Source organism: Balaenoptera musculus, chromosome 2 (genome assembly GCF_009873245.2).
Source record: "Balaenoptera musculus isolate JJ_BM4_2016_0621 chromosome 2, mBalMus1.pri.v3, whole genome shotgun sequence".
Taxonomy (NCBI): Eukaryota; Metazoa; Chordata; class Mammalia; order Artiodactyla; family Balaenopteridae; genus Balaenoptera; species Balaenoptera musculus.
The window spans coordinates 71984950-72003031 of record NC_045786.1 but is presented as its reverse complement, the minus strand read 5'-3'; the positions used below and the strand labels follow the sequence as shown (position 1 = coordinate 72003031).

At 33.1% G+C, this 18082-nt stretch overlaps 1 protein-coding gene across 5 annotated transcripts in view; it reads right to left on the bottom strand.

The window, feature by feature from the left end:
• Positions 1 to 18082, bottom strand: part of VPS13C (vacuolar protein sorting 13 homolog C) — a 189961-nt gene that overhangs the window by 128801 nt on the left and 43078 nt on the right. For all 5 annotated transcript variants that reach the window (XM_036841778.1, XM_036841776.1, XM_036841777.1 and 2 more), the window contains 9 exons: positions 17696 to 17755; positions 16248 to 16328; positions 15256 to 15313; positions 12490 to 12617; positions 10642 to 10748; positions 9893 to 10064; positions 8660 to 8722; positions 4845 to 4974; positions 4185 to 4279 (listed from right to left, as the gene is read on the bottom strand). In XM_036841778.1, coding sequence (XP_036697673.1) covers positions 4185 to 4279; positions 4845 to 4974; positions 8660 to 8722; positions 9893 to 10064; positions 10642 to 10748; positions 12490 to 12617; positions 15256 to 15313; positions 16248 to 16328; positions 17696 to 17755 — 894 coding nt within the window. The remainder of the gene's footprint in view (positions 1 to 4184; positions 4280 to 4844; positions 4975 to 8659; positions 8723 to 9892; positions 10065 to 10641; positions 10749 to 12489; positions 12618 to 15255; positions 15314 to 16247; positions 16329 to 17695; positions 17756 to 18082) is intronic.

The window sequence follows — 18082 nt, the reverse complement described above, 5'->3', positions numbered from 1 at the left end:
CAGACTGACCATTAGTAGTAAAATTGAGTTAATCAGAAATTTCCCAGCAAACAAAAGTACAGAACCAAACAGCTTCATAGCGAAATTCTACTAAACATATAAAGAAGAGTTATTACCTATCCTTCTCAAACTATTCCAAAAAACTGAAGAGGAAGGAACACTCCCAAATTCATTCTCTGAGGCCACCAATACCCTGATACCAAAACCAAAGACACTACAAAAAAGAAAACTACAGGCCAATATCTCTGATGAATATTGTTGCAAAAGTCCTCAACAATATATTAGCAAACTGAATTCAACAATATATAAAAAAAATCATACACCATGATCAAGTAGGATTTATTCCAAGGATGTAAGGATGGTTCAATATTCACAAATCAATCAATATGATACACCACATTAACAAAAGGAAGGATAAGAAACACATGATCATCTCAGTAGGTGAAGAAAAAGCATTTGACAAAATTCAACATCCATTCATGACAAAACTCTCATCACAGTTGGTACAGTCGGAACATATCTTAATATAATAAAGAGCATTTATGACAAACCCACAGCTAACATCATACTCAATGCCAAAAAGCTAAAAGCTTTTCCTCTAAAATCAGGAACAAGACAAGAATGCCCACTCTCACCACTTCTATTTAACATACCATTGGGAGTCCTAACCACAGCCATCAGATGAGAAAAAGAAATAAAAGGTATCTAAATTGGAAGGGAAGAAGTAGAACTATCACTGTTTTCAGATGACATTACACTATATATAGAAAAGCCTAAAGGCTCTGCCTAAAAACTCTTAGAACTAATAAATGAATTCAGTAAAGTTGCAGGATAGACAATTAATCAACAGAAATCTGTTGCTTTTTTATACACTAGTAATGAATGATCAGGAACAGAATGCAAGATAACAATCACATTTAGAATCACATCAAAAAGAATAAAATAGCTTAGGAATAAACTTAACCAAGAAGGTGAAAGACCTATACTCTGAAAATTATAAAATGCCGATAATGGAAATTGAAGATGATACAAAGAAATGAAAAGATAACCCATGTTCTTAAGTTGGAAGAATTAATATTGTTAAAATGGCCATACTACCCAAAGCAATCTACCGATTTAATGTCACCCCTATCAAAGTACCCATGATATTTTTCACAGATCTAGAACAAATAATTCTAAAATTTATATGGAACCATAAAAGACTCTGAATTACCAAAGTAATTTTGAGAAAAAAGAACAAAGCTAGAGGTATCACGCTACCTGATTTCAGAGTATACTACAAAGCTACAGTAATCAAAACGGTATGGTACCTGCATAAAAACAGACACAGAGATCAACAGAACAGAATAGAGAGCCCAGAAATAAACCCACACACTTACGGTCAATTAATCTATGACAAAAGAGGGAAGAATATACAATAGAGAAAAGACAATCTCTTCAATAAGTGATGCTGGGAAAACTGGACAGTACATGTAAAAGAATGAAATTAGAACATTTCCTCACCCCACATACAAAAATAAACTCAAAATGGACCGAAGACCTAAATGTAAGACCTGAAACCATAAAACTCACAGAAGGGAACACAGGCAGAATATTCTCTGACACAAATTGCAGCAACATTTTTTTGATCTGTTTCCTAAGGCAAAAGAAACAGAAGCAAAAATAAATAAACAGACCCTATTAAACTTAAAAGCTTTTGCACAGCAAAGGAAACCACTGACAAAATGGAAAGGCAACCCATCATGTAAGGGAAAATGTTTTCAGGTGATATTACCAATAAGGGATTAATATCCAAAATATATAAACAACTCATACAACTCAGTATCAAAAGACAACTAACCTGATTTTAAAAAATGGGAAGAACACCTGAGTAGACATTTTTTTCACTGAAGATACAGAGATGGCCAAAAGACACATGAAAAAAAGTTCAACATGCCTAATCATCAGAGAAATGCAAGTCAAAACTGAAATGAGATATCACCTCACGCCTGTCAAAATGGTTATTATCAAAAAGTCCACAAATAACAAACAAATGTTGAAGAGGGTGTGGAGAAAAGGGAACCCTCCTACACTATTGGTGGTAATGTAAATTGGTGCAGCCACTATGGAAAACAGTATAGCCGTTCCTCAGAAAACTGAAAGTAGAACTGTCATATGATCCAGCAATTCCACTCCTGGGTGTGTATCTGAAGAAAACGAAAACACTAATTCAAAAAGATACATGCACCCCAATGTTCACAGCAGTATTACATACAATAGCTAAGATATGGAAGCAACCTAAATGTCCATCAACAGATATAGAGAACAAACTAGTGGTTACCAGATGGGCAAGGGAAAGGGGGATGGGCACAAAAGGTGTTTGGAAATTAAAAGGTACAAACTATTATATATAAAATAATAAGCAACAAGGATATATTGTACATCACAGGGAAATATAATAGTCATTATTTTGTAAGAACTTTAAATGGAGCATAATCTATAAAAATACTGAATCACTAATGATGTACACCTGAAACTAATATAATGTTGTAAATCAACTATACTTCAATTAAAAAACATTAATAACTTCATATGGAGGGAAATACATTTGCCAATGTTCTTTAGAAAAAAAAATAAGAAACCACAATGAGGTATCACCTCACACCTGTTAGAATGGCTATCATTCTGTACCAATTTATATTCCTATGCTTGTACACTGTGGGTGGGAATGTAAATTGGTATAGTCACTATAAGAACCAGTGAGGAGGCTCCTCAAAAAACTAAATAGAGAAGTACCTTATGATCCAGCAATTCCACTTCTGGATATTTATCTGAAGGAAATGAAATCAATATCTCAAAGAGATATGTGCACTCCCATGTTCACTGAAGCATTATTCACAACAGCCAAGACATTATAACAACCTAGGTGTCCAATGACTGATGAAAAAATAAAGAAAATGTGGTGTGGATATACACAATGGAATATTATTTAGCCGTAAAAAAGGAAGGAAATCCTGCAACAACATGGATGTAGCTTGAGGACATTATGCTCAGTAAAGTAAGTCGAACAGAGAAAGACAAATACTGTATGGTCTCACTTATATGTGGAATCTAAAAAGACCAGAGAATAGACTGGTGGTTGCCAGGAACAGGGAGCAGGGTATGGCGGAAATTGGTGAAGGTAGTCAAAGGTACAAACTTCCAGTTATAAAATGACTAATTTCTAGGGATGTAATGTAACTTAACAAATACATAAAAGACTCCTACAAACCAATAAGGAAAAGACAACCCAATAATGAACAAGAGACTCAAAAGCTACTTCACAAAAGAGGATATCTATCAGGCCTACAACAGTACAAGAAAGTGAAAAACCTCTTCAGTCATCCAGAAAACACAAATTAAAACCACAATGTAATACTACATACTCACCATTTAGAATGGATAAATTTAAAAGACTGATGGTAAGAGTTGGTAAAGATGTGGAACAATAAGAATCTTCATACACCACTGATGGAAATGTTTTTCACATTGGAAAAGTATTTAGCAGAATCTATTAAAGTTAAACATACTCATATCCTATGATACACCAATTCTACTCCTAAGGATATACTGAGCAGAAAATCTCATATGCCCACTAAAAGACATTTACAAGAAGTTAATAGTAGCATAACAACCAAAAAACAAAGACAACCCAAATGCCCAAAAACAAAAGTATGAATAAATAAGTTGTGGTATTTTCAAATGAAAATACCTACACAACAATGAAAGTGAGCAAAATACACACAATGAAAGAACAGAGATAGATCTCACAATAATGCCCTATCTATTGCACAGTCCATAATTTAACCAATAGTAATTACACAGCTGTTCTTTATGACAAATCAAATGAGCAATACATTTTGGTTTTGACGACTCTTTTATACATGACTTACATCTCACACACACAGATTTTTTAAGATAAAATTTTTAAAAGACTTAATTTACCTCTATAATAAGTACTTTTTATCAGGTTATTCTCACATTCATTAAAGCAACTAAATCTAAAGTTGGAGACAGTTTTAATTGGTAATGTCTGACTGAAACATTTAACAAAAAGTAAAGCAGAAACAAACTGTAACGTATTTTTATTAGTTACTTTAAAAATCAATAACTTGTTTAACCCAATTCAAGATAACACAGAAAAATGAAACCACCTAAATAATTACCTGCTTGGGTAAAGTTAGGTTGTGGGTGCTCTCACTATAACCAATAGCCGTGAAGAGCTTATCCTTTTCCTCTGGTGTCATAAGGTCATCAATAGCTACAAAAAGATAGTATTTTAAGAAATCAATTGCTTCAGTCTTACAGATACAATAAAAAAAATCAAACCAAACTAACGAGTGGCCTAAAATCAATAGACACAAATGTTAAAGCAAAAGCAGCAAAGTAATTTCCTCTAATATACTATTTTGACTTGTTAAACATCATGTATTTGCTTGTTTAGGTCAAGAAAACGCAAAGAGACACCATTAAGGAAATTCAGCTGTCACATAACAATTTTATAATTCCCTAAGTATATTAAAAATTAAGTGAAACATCTAATTAAATATCCATGTAAAAAAGTAACAATAAGGAATGCTACCTGTGAGATTTCTGAATTTCAAGTTTTAAAATTTCACACAAATAACTTTTCTCAAAAATTCAAAGTTTTATTTTAGTTAAATAAACATGGGAATGTTCCATCCTGATGTATTCGTTTATATGTTTACTATACTAAGCTTTTATTTCAAAAACATTATAAAATAAAATTCAACTAACTGGCTAAAACATAATTTATATATTTTTTCCTTATCAGTGTACAATAAACTATCTGACTTGGAACTTACTTTCAGGAATCAAAGATTCTTCATCTTTTTTCTTAGATTCCTTCTTACCCCAAAACCCACTAAACCAGCCTCCACGCTTCTCGCCTCTGTCAGTAGACTTTTTCCTTAATTTTTGCCCAGATCGAATCACCTAAAAAATAAAAATCAAAAAATTGAATTAAAGAATAAATGCCCTCTTCACTTTCAGGTGTAGCCAGGTAAGAACAATGGTTAATTTTTTTAACATTAAATTAAGTTAAAAGCAGTCAATAAAGCTAGTTCCTTCTGAAACGATTCTCAACATTATTTGGTTAATGTAGTCTATTAATTTATATACTTGTCACACCTACTGATAGCTTTCTGACGAAGTTGCATTTTGTGAGTAAGTTAATGTTTCAAGTAAAATTCTTCTGAGCAATGTGTCTTCCAAATTTATAAGGTAAGGAGCTACTATGACAGATTTTTAAAATGAAAAGTTCCCTGAAAGGAAGATACTTCCACACTCAAAAATAAAATTTAACAATCCTATTTCATAATTCACATACATTGTTGACTTGCTAACTATGAACATGTTTGGGGGACAGAATATAAATAAAATTATAAAGTCCTCAAATCTCATTTCATCCTGTTTCTCAACAAATCCTGGCTTGATTATCTGCTGCTCCTTGTCTTTACCCACTTTTCAATAAAATACAGACGACTAACTCAAAAGTGGAAAACAAAAGGATAAAAAGAATATAGGGCTTAAGTAATTTAGACTCTATATTCTCATTTCCTGAATAAGTAAATAATTTTCCCACTTTAACTTTAAAATATTTTAAATTGGTAGTGAATTGGTAACATACTGCAAGCTTCTGTGTGTACCAAAAAGTGAAATAATCCAAAAGACAAGTTAAAGAGCTGAATTCTATAGTAAAGAGAATAAGTTTGATTAACAACTCAGTATAAACTAAGTTAAATAAGTTATCTTCGACAAGTAGACATTAAACAAATAATCGGGGAATAGGTCTATATCTGCCCACAAAATCACTGATGGTCCCAGTTATATCTCAGCTCTAACTACCTTTTGTCAAGCTTAATCCATTTTCAGCAGTCAGAAACGTAATGGGTAAAAAAATATATAGCTGATTTGTTTATATTTTATATGAAATAACATTTAACTTCTTTATTCTCCTAGCATAGAAGATTAGTATGCATTTTTACTTTTCACAGTAAAATATATCTATGAGACCATAAATTTTAAAATGTGTATAAAATTTAATATGAAGAGGTATGCAGAACCCTTTCACTTTTTCCTCAATACCACCTCTGTTGCCTTCACTTCCCTTCCCTGTCCAGCTAAGAGGCCAAGGTAAATAACTTCATCCAATCCTCTGCCCACATTTTAAACTCTCTGGCCCTGCAGATTTTCCACTATAATGAAAAAACATCAATCTTGGATGAATCTAATTGCCTTCTCTTCATCTACACCCCATCCTTCTTTAGCCACAGCATCCAATAATTTATCTTCTTCCTTCAATTTTGAAGCAACTGATAAGTAGTATTAAGAACACCCAATTAAACTGAAGCAACTTAATTTAGGGAGGATTAGAATTATCTGTTTCTTCTGGCAAAATGTTTCTCTAATTCACAGGAACAAATCCACAGTAGTAGCAAATACCTTTTAAAATATTCACACTCTCTGCCCCACCTTGGGGAATTTGTCCTTAAGAAAATAAGAGACGCTTGAGAAAATGTAAAGACAAGGCTCCTCACTGTAGTGTCATTTATAATCAAATATAACCAGTGGGAAATAGTAAGCAAATTCTGGTATACGAACAGAACTGAATACTAGTCAGTTATTTAAAATTATGTTGGATAAACAATTCTATGGAATACTATATAAAACAGAACACTGTAACTTTTTTTTAAAGAAAAGCAACTTACAAATCCTTCTCTTGACTCCACAATCCCCACGAGTTGCCACTCCCTTTATCTTGCTTTCCACTTACAGTGAAGTATCATAACTGTCTGTACTTAGTCTCTCCAATTCCTCATCTTCCACTCCCTCTCATTCCTATCAAATTTCTACCCATACTATTCTATAAAACTTGTTCTTCAAATGATTTCTTTACGGCTAAATCCAATGATGAACTTTCAGTTCCATGATGGCCTAAGCCCTCTACAACACATCCTTCATAGCTTATTACAACAAAAAATTCTGGACAAAACATAAAAAGCATCTACCACAGACTCTGAAAAGTTAGCAAAGTAGGCAGATGGTGGAGGGAAGTCAACACTTGGAGAAGTGACCTTCTCAATAGTGAGTTCCTCACTTTTTTTTTTCACATGTTGTACTCATCCCCCACCTGCCCTAAAACTTCTCCCTCCTGGTGTCCTTACCCTTGGACAGTCCCCTTCCCTTGAGTGTGGGCATGACCTGTGACTTGTTTCTAACAAACAGAATACGGCAAGGGTGATGAGATGTACATAATATGCACATAGAATTGTGCCAGGCACATAATAGTCTAAGTGGTTTATGTAGTTTATCAGGTACTCCACACAATAACCCTATGATGTAGGTACTGTGAATTAATATTGTTTTACAAATGAGGAAACTGAGGCACAGGCAGGTTAAATAGTCAACCCAAGGTCAAACAAGAAGCAGACAGCAAAGCTGGGATTAGAATCCAGACCATCTGACTCCCAAGTCTACACTCTTGACTATTATGCTAGTACAACAGGCACTCAATGAGCATTTACTAAGTATATGAATGAACAAGTGCATATGCTTTAATCCCATTTAAAAAAATGAGTATGTGTATAAAGATCTACGACTATAAAAAAGCCTGGAAGAATACACAAAAAGGTATTAACAGTAGTTATCTTTAGTGTGTGAGATAATGGGTATTTCTATTTTCTTTTTTTGTGGATCTTTATATTCTAACTTTTCTATAATGAGTTTATTGCACTTATAATTTATTTTTTTGTTTACCAAAAAAGTCATGTTACAGAATAATAGAAATGACATGGAACAATGAGGACAAGGTACCAAGTGGGATAAGTCAGCAATTACAAAACATTACAAACAGATTGAGCCCAATTTTAGAAAAAAAAAGAAAGGAAGAGAAGAGGAAGAGAAGGAGGGAAGGAGGGAAGAAAAGAAAATGGGTTAAAGAAAGGAGGAAGGAAGCGAGGGAAGAGGAAATAAAAGGAAAGAAATGGGGAATACAAAGTATAAATAACTAGGTACATATGCATGAGAGAAAAACTAGAAGCCTACATATCAAAATGTTAACACCAGCATTCTGTATTGCTAGGATTATGGATGACTTTTACTTACTTTCTTTTGGGGGGTTAGCAAATTTTTAGTTATAAAATTAGAAAATTTGCCCCTTCATATTAGTGGGGTTTTTTCCTCCAATATTCCAATTAATTTTCTCCTGAGACTAAATTAAGACATGAAAACTCAACCTTTATTCTTACGTGAGTAAATCTAAACAACTTCCCATGAAACTTAAATTTCTTGATCCCAGGTTTAAAGGAGTAGTATTAACATGTTTAAAACATAAAATCAGCTAATAAAAATGACTGACATATATACACTACCATGTGTAAAATAGATAGATAGTGGGAACCTGTTGTATAGCACAGGGAGCTCAGCTCGGTGCTCTGTGGTGACCTAGATGGGTGGGATGGGGGGATGGGAGGGAGGTCCAAGAGGGAGGGGATGTATGTATACATATAGCTGATTCACTTCATTGTACAGCAGAAATTAACCCAACAATGTAAAGCAAATATACTCCAGTTTAAAAAAAAAAAAATATCATGAAGAAAAAAAAAGAAGAAAAGATTACCTCAACTTGTGCTTGTTGCCTTGCTAAAATTATGTTAAAAACATCTAGTGGCCTCTCCAAATCCTAAAAAACAAAGAGACACTTGTAAACAAAGAAAATGGTCATTAGATTAAAAAAATTCTTTTCTTCTATGATTTCTAGGCTTATTCTAGTCCATGAACAAACAGCATTTGTGATCTATTGAAAGTATAAGTATAAATTTGAATGTACACTTGGCTTTTACATTTTTATTTTTTGCAATGTGAGAAACAGTTTTTCAAGAAAGTAAATGCTTGTTAAATACAATATGAAAATAAGAATTTTAATGAGACCACTGTAATACAGAGATAGCCATACATGCAAATGGAAACAAAAATATTTAGGAGGGGGACCTGTTTTAGGTATTAGCCTTATGGTTGTTACTTCTGACTCCCCCTTTTCTCTGTTATTTCACAATCATCGTACTAAAGGCACCTTAATAAACACAAAATTTAAGAATGTAAAATTCCTCACATCAAGTACACTAAAGCAGAAACCAACTTGGGGAATTTATGTAAGAGGAATCTAACATGTAGTGGGTGACCTGTGTGCCACATGCTCTATGTGTTATTTCATGCAATTCTCACAACTCTGTAAGACAGATACTGTTTCCATTTTATACATGAGAATACCAGATCTAAGATACTGAGAAACTTGATGCTTTTCCTAATATATAATATTAGTGATTGTTATATATTTCAGAATAACAATTCGATTAATTCTTTATGTTATGAATTTGTAGCAAAAACAGTGATATAATCAAGATCAGATGATATTAAGCAAATTATGTATTCAGTGTAGTGTTTTTCTGTATTTCAGAAGGGGGTAAATAAGACTCCTATCTTGAGCATAAGAACTATTTTTTACAAATAATACTTTGAACTCTTAAAAAAAAAGCCAAACAAAACTAACAATACACATCTAGCTAATATTAAACACATATTTGAACAGCTCTGATATTGATTTTCTAAACATTATTATAAAAACCAAACACATTTCTCCAAATAGTTTACAAGTACCCTGATATTAGGAAGCTTTTTTTCAAAGGAAAAAACAGGGGGAAAAATACTCTGCATTTTCCATACAATTCTCTTAAAAAGAGCTCAGTTCTGTTCTTTCTAAAATTATATTTAAATTTAAATTTAAATTAAATTAAATTAACATTAAAGGATGATTTAACAAATAATAGCTCTCACCAATATATGCAAGATATACCTGAATTTGTTTCTGTATTTCTTCTGGGACTTTAGTCTGGGTCAGCTTATTTTTGTAGGCACTTTTATAACTCTTGAGCAATTGCCTGTGTTTTTTTATGTTACTCCATGACCACATCCGTGTATACCTTCTTATATGAACTTCAAGAACAGAATCAATTGCATATTTCCACCTGCAAATCAAATTTTGTTAATGCACATTTGAATATGAAGGTTTAAGAAACAGCAGGAAAATAGCTTTGACGTTTTAGAGCTACACTGTTACTTTTTTTGTTCTTATTAACTGTATTCCTACAAAAGCTCAGCGATAACATTTCAATTCCCCAGTACTTCAATTCTCTGACTTAAATAGATTATGAATGGAGCAAACCACTCCAGGAAGAGGATATGCCAAAGCAAAATCATAAAGACACAAAATGACATGTTGTGTGAAATTAATAGTATCCCAATATGGTTGCCACACTGGAGTTCATATCCATTACTGAAGGGCAATAAGATCAAAAAAAAGTTGAAAGTCTTGAATACTGAGTTAAGAATTTGGGAATAATCTAGGAGCAGGAGTACAAGAGAATGTGTTTATTAAAAAAAAAAAAAAGTAACAAGGACATAATATAAAAGATATCCCTCTCATGTCTCTAAAAAAATAAAGTGGCTTCATTACATGGCTTTAAAGGTCTCTTAGCTCTGAGAGTCCCTAACTATATGATTACATGGTTCTCATAAAACATTTTTTAAAAAATTCTAACTTACCATTGTCGACCATTGGTATGAAGTGGTAAATAAGGCTTATATTTCCTGTAAGGAGCATTTCTAACCATATAATCCACTGATTCCAAAAGGTCAATCATACTTAAGTACTATTAAAACAAAAACCAAGTTACGTTTGTTACATCATACACATGAATAAACACCAAATTTTGTTATATTTTCAGTATAGTGAGACTTCAAATTCTCTGAACAATGAACATCATAGTTGTCTGGTAATTCAATAATATATTTCATCAGATTTAAGACAACAATGATTATAAGTTGTAAGATAATTTTAAGTTCTACTACAAAAGAAAACAGTACTGCCAATTAAACTGTCATACCACCAATAATAATATACATCCTATTTTCAAATATATTAAAGTGTGAAATAAATGTAAATCTTAGAACCAATGAAACATGGTATCTGTAACTACTAACATGAAACATGCTGATTCCTAAAACTACATATTTTCCTCTGGACCATCATTTCAAGCAGTGGCTATCTATAAGCTGAATTTCAAATTGCTCCAGAAAATTATTGCATAACTAAAGTAAGATAAAGCTATTTAACCACCCATCTTAACCACCATTACAACAACTCTGTGTGTATCTCGTAAACAGCTCAAATGGAGGGAAACACACACACACACACACACACAACTATAGGTAAAATAAAGAAAGGGGAAGTCCAGCATCTTCTCCATTTTCTCTTAACGCAACTCTACCTAAGAGTTACCACACGGCTATTCAGTACTTAACATGCAGATAGTCTGAACTTAAATGTATTTGTAAGTATAAAATAAACCCCAGATTTTGAAGACTTAAGAAAAAAATAAAAATATAAAATATTGTAACAATTTTTAATTTTGATTACATGTTGAAATGATAATATTTTTATGTTAAGTTAAATAAAATGTTATTCATTTTAGTAATTGTTTTCCTCTTTTCTTCTTATTTTGCTAATGTAGCTACTAGAAAATTTAAAATTACACATATGACTTGCATTATATTTGTACTGGACTGCACTGGGCTAAAAGCTCAATTAGCTAAATCCCCCATCCTCCTTTCACTTCCAGTTCTCCAGATGTCTTATCCAAACTCCTTAGGCACATAACCAAACTTGAGAAACAAGTGAAGGAAAAAAAGCTGCCAACATAGCTATTCTAAAAATTAAGTGAACAATATTTAATGTAAGAGTGTCTGCTATTAAAATCTGACGGAGAAAAAAACTATTAAAACCCTCCATCAAGAATTGGGAATTGGGCTTCCCTGGTGGCGCAGTGGTTGGGAATCTGCCTGCCAATGCAGGGGACACGGGTTCAAGCCCTGGTCTGGGAAGATCCCGCATGCCGCGGAGCAGCTGGGCCCGTGAGCCACAATTACTGAGCCTGCGTGTCTGGAGCCTGTGCTCCGCAACAAGAGAGGCCACGATGGTGAGAGGCCCGCGCACCGCGATGAAGAGTGGCCCCCGCTTGCCACAACTGGAGAAAGCCCTCGCACAGAAACGAAGACCCAACACAGCCATAAATAAATAAATAAAAGAAACCTTACTTTAAAAAAAAAAAAAAGAATTGGGAATTAAATGGGAATCATGTCATTCATTATAATTTGGTAAGATTCTCCACCAATAAGGGAAAAATCAGATAAAATGAAGGAAAACTACTTCTTATATATGGTATTTATTTTCTTTTAAAAATACACATATAATCTATTTTTAGGAGATATATCAAATCTCAACATAACAAACCAAAAGACCCACCAGAGCACTGGAGAAGGAATAATCACAGAGGACAAAAGCCACTGAAATTCAAGGTTAGTCAAAGCTATAAATACCCAAATGAATCTTACCTGAGGTTTGGTCAATTCAATGGCAATATTTTGTACTTCTATGTTCCAATCAAGTTTAGGTGTTTTGAGCTCTGTTTCTGCATAAGGATTCATGTAGAGTTTTGCAGAGGCTGATACTGGCTGGAAAACTTATACAACATGGGAAGACGTAAGATATGTTTACATGCCCTTACACATGAGCAACTGTAAATAATTATGAGAACACTGTTACTTTGAAAGTAAAGAAAAATGATCAAAAAATGTAAAAAAATCACTACCAAAAAACTATTTAAGCATCTACTTATCTGCATAATACGAACTGTCAAACTCAATGGTAAAAGTGGAATCTCCAAGGAGAAAACTGGTGCTCTATGCTTCTAAGTAAGAAATGTACAAAATATAGACAATCTAATCTTGGTTATTCAGTCTGTGTAAAATTATGTTTTCCTTCCTTGCTACACGACATTTAATGATTTTAGTATTCATTAAAAATAATAATACAGGGGGAGGGATAAATTGGGAGATTGGGATTGACATATACACACTACTATATATAAAATAGATCACTAATAAGAACCTACTGTATAGCACAGGGAACTCTACTCAATACTCTGTAATGGCCTATATGGGAAAAGAATCTAAAAAAGAGTGGATATGTGTATATGTATAACTGATTCACTTTGCTGTACACCTAAAACTAACTAACTAACAACATTGTAAATCAACTATATTCCAATAAAAATTTAAAAAATAATTATAAAGTATTGCTTGACATGGCCCCCCCCAAAAATACTAATACAAGATAGGAAACAAAATTTGATTACTTTCCATATTATTTAATCATAGTCAGAATTTAGGAACAAATCATGAATGAAATTCATATTACCCAGAAAAAAATTGCCTACTACTTTGTAATTTTCAAAATGATCATTACATATATAATCTTAGACTCAACTAAAGGCAATATTTTTGAAGTTGAGAAGTAGTATGAAAAAGAGTATTAGGGAAGATGACAGAGCAAAGTAATGTAATAAATTTTAATTGCAAATAGTATTAAAATTATATAAATTGTGGTATCTTATAGTATTTACAATTTACGTTAAGACTGTATAAAAATTTTAACTTATTTAGAGGTTATTTATAAATGAAACATGTCTCAGAATAAAGTTGTAGATTTTTCTGAACAAGTTCTTTCATGAGGGAAACTAAATGCTCTCACAAACTAACAGTATCTGAAAACTCTGTCATCGTTTAATAGAGAGGTTAGTGGACATAAAGAGAAAGTGCCAGCTCTCACATAAAGGCAATTAGCTATAAAAGAATAAGAAGAAAACAACAGTGATTGAGAGTAGTATGGAATATAGAAGAACATGGGCATGAAAGCTGAGAACAAACATAAAGAGGTACACTAAATAAAAACAAAAGAATAGCACCTTTAGAACAAAACTGAAATGGAGAAAATGAATGGGATAAATAAATACAGAGGCAGCTTTGTTAGAGATCTATTTAAAAATAGGTAAAGGTGAGGCTGCCAAGAAATAGAAAAGCTTACTTAAAAAAGATCTCTGGAGAAATATGAATCAAAACAACAATGAGGTACCCCCTCACACCTGTGAGAATGGCTACTATCAAAAAGTCTGCAAATAACAAATGCTGGAGAGGATGTGAAGAAAGGGGAACCCTTGTGCACTGTCGGTGGGAAATGTAAATTGGTGCAGCCACCATGGAAAACAGTATGGAGGTTCCTCAAAAAAACAAAAGTAGAACTACCATATGACCCAGCAATTCCACTTCTGGGTATATATCCTGAAAAAATAAAAACACTAATTTGAAAAGATACATGCACACCAATGTTAACAGCAGCACTATTTACAATAGCCAAGACATGGAAGCAACCCAAGTGCCCATCAACAGACGAATGGATTAAGATGTGGTACATATATACAATGGAATATTACTCAGCCATAAAAAAGAATGAAATACTGCCATTTACAGCAATGTGGATGAACCTAGAGAATATTATGCTTAGTAAAATAAGACAGAGAAAGACAAATATTATATGATATCACTTATATGTGGAATCTAAAAAATAATACAAATGAATGTATATGCAAAAGAGAAACAACTCACAGATGTAGAAAACAAACTTGTGATTACCAAAGAGAGGGAAGGAGAAGGGACAAATTAGGGTTATGGGATTAACAGATACAAACTGCTATACATAAAATAGATAAGAAATAAGGATTTACTGTATAGCACAGGGAATTATACCCAGTATCTTATAATAATCCATAATGGAGTATAATCTGTAAAAACACAGAATCGCTATGCTGTACACCTGAAACTAACATAATATTGTAAATCAACTATACTTCATTAAAAAAAAAAATCTCTGGAGTAGTCAGTCTGTCTTAACACTGCAATAGTGACATGCTCAGATCCTGAATATCAAGATCTCAGAGATTTTGCTATTAAACAAAGAAAAGAAAACCTAATTCCTAAAACAAAGTAGACAATAACAAGGTAGGAAGAAAACATGGAGGTCAAGAGGGTTAACTGTTGGGAGTGAACTACAGCCACAGTGCCCTTCTCACTCTCCAGTGGTGTAAGTGGTATAATCTATTTCTAAATACTAAATTATATACCAAATATGCTATATCATAAAACTAACATATAAAATTAATACTTTCTCTTTGTCAAAATAACTTTATCAGAAAAAGTATTTTAAAATAAAGTATTTAATTCCATGCTTCTTATAACATGAAATAAACTTTTACCATTACTTACTGTATTGATGGTTTGGGGGTATATTGCTACTTGTAAGAATTTCACTTTTCAGCTGACCCTAAACAAAAAATTTGAACTATGTGAGAATGAAAAAGAAAATGCATACATATTCAGCCATTCACACACAAACACACACACAAATCTGGTCCTAAATCAATATCTTTATTCCCATCTTCATAATTATTAGTCCATAAGAAAAACACACTGAGCACTATTTACAGATATATCTCTTTATTACTTTAGTAGATAATTTTTATAAATTCTAAATATCTGGAAACGACATTTTAAGACTGTGTTCCCCTCTGACTTAAAATGTGTATATGTGTACATACATATATACACACATATATATACATATACACACACACACACACACACACACACATCCATGAATTAGGATCACAAACACTTTCTAGACAAAGGCAAATTAACCTAACGTTACAGTATCTTTCTGAGAAATAAAAGATAGAATCTTGGAATTAATTCAATTCAGAAAATTCAACTGTTCTTCCTTTCTCGTCTAAGTAAATAAACATGACTAAGACTGGCTTAGCACGCTTAGTTTTGAATCAATCATTCACTATTCAAGAATGCATCATCACAAATGCTTAAAACATTTGCTAAGAACACATTTTTTAGATCTGAAAGGTATCATCTTTCTTTACAATACTCTTCAAGTAATCATTCTCATATGAAACTCCACAATGCAACCAGAATGCCATCAAAATGAGAGTGTAAAAAACCATAAACACAGTTTTAATGTGATAGTATAGGTTCTCATCTCACTGTCAAGTGAATAATTTCACAAAGATCTTCAAAATCAAAAGTGCTTTTTTTAAAAGATAGAGTGATTCCAAAAACTGTGTTGCACACTTCTGACTTAGTTACATACAACTTAAACAAAAGACTGACATCCTGTCCTCATTAAAGACCACTATGTAAAACAAATCTAGGGAGTGTGGTTAGTTCTCCAAGGTACGAACTGAAATTACCAAGATGTGTTCCCTTGACCCCGGGTAAGACATGCCGCAGTTAACATTCCAGTAGGCACTGAGACTATCAAGCCGTATAAGCTATAGAAGAAAATGGAAAAGGTCAGGTAACTAACACACGGAAGTTATGAATCAATAATAAAAGATTATTCTCATGTTCACTACCCCAAAATTCTCCAATTGCCGCTTTGAACTTTTAAAGGAAAGGAGATACTGCAAAAATGGAGGAAAATATATGTATATTATACAGAGACTTTATTATTAATCTAGCATTTGCTAAACTGTGCTTCCAGGAACACTATTCCCAAGGGGATTCATTCATTCAGTGATCAAATATTTATTGAGAATTTAGTATTTAACAGACTGTAAATATTTCATTGAATAAGAAAGACATGATTCAGGACTTCCCTGGTGGCGCAGTGGTTAAGAATCTGCCTGCCAATGCAGGGGACATGGGTTCAAGCCCTGCTCTGGGAAGATCCCACATGTCGTGGAGCAACTAAGCCCATGCACCACAACTACTGAGCCTGTGCTCTAGAGCCCACGAGCCACAACTATCGAAGCCTGCGCGTCTACAGCCTGTGCTCTGCAACAAGAGAAGCCACTGCAGTGAGAAGCCCGTGCACCGCGAGGAAGAGTAGCCCCCGCTCGCTGCAACTAGAGAAAGCCCACGCGCAGCAACGAAGACCCAATGCAGCCAAAAATAAATAAATAAAAATAAATAAATTTATTAAAAAAAAAAAAAAAGAAAGACATGATTTCTCCAGTGGGTACAAATGGCTGTTTCAAGGGAGGGGTGAAGGGAGAGGATTCTATGATCAACAAAGGTGGGGAAAGCTACATACTAAATATCCTTCTTAAAGATTCACAATGTTTATTAGCATATTTAAAGTACTGTGAAGTCCTGGAGTTTAAAACAAAATAAAACGTACCTGTTTAACTATGTACAGCTTTCTACTTTAGTCAGTAATCTTACTTGACCAGAGAATATTTTTTCACCAAATCTGATAATATCTTAATTACCTAATGCTCCATGAAGTACAATTTGGGAAACATTAATTTTATTCAGTTTCTTTATATTCTAGGTGAAGAATCTAAACCTCAGAATAGGTAAGTGATTACAGAAGGTTATCACATAGTAAGTAGCAGAGCCACAACTGGACCCAGAACTTTTAACCCACATTCCAATGATATATTATGCTCCATGAATACAACTTGGGAAACATTAATTTTATCTGGTTTCTTTATATTCTAGGTGAAGAATCTAAACTTCAGAATAGGTAAGTGATTACAGAAGGTCACATAGTAAGTAGCAGAGCCAAAACTGGACCCAAAACTTTTAACTCACATTCCAATGGCATATTCTGCTCCATCAAGGTTTCTTGAAGAAAATACATTAAGTGTTTGTACTTAGGAAAATAACTGGATTAAAAAGTCTAGTCTAATACCTTATATATAATTTTTTCTGCTTCATTTAATATGCACGGAGTCCAGTGTTCATTTGCAGTCTAAAAGAAAAAAAGAGAGTAACTGTGAAATGAAGTATATATATCAACAAAACAGTGCTCTAATAACCGTAACAAAATAACTTGGGAACAACAAGACATTTAGCTAATGATGGCTAATGTTAGTTACCTGTTTCTTTACATATTTATATTACAAAATGAAAGGAACAGTGAAAATGGAATTGAGGTTCTAATTTAACTGAGTTCATTCATTCAGAAAATAATTACTGAGCTACTCTGTGTCTGCGCGTGGAAGGAATTGGGTATGAATAAAAACAAGAGAGCTAGCCTATAAACTACTGAAGAAGGTCCACATTCTTGTAAAAAGTA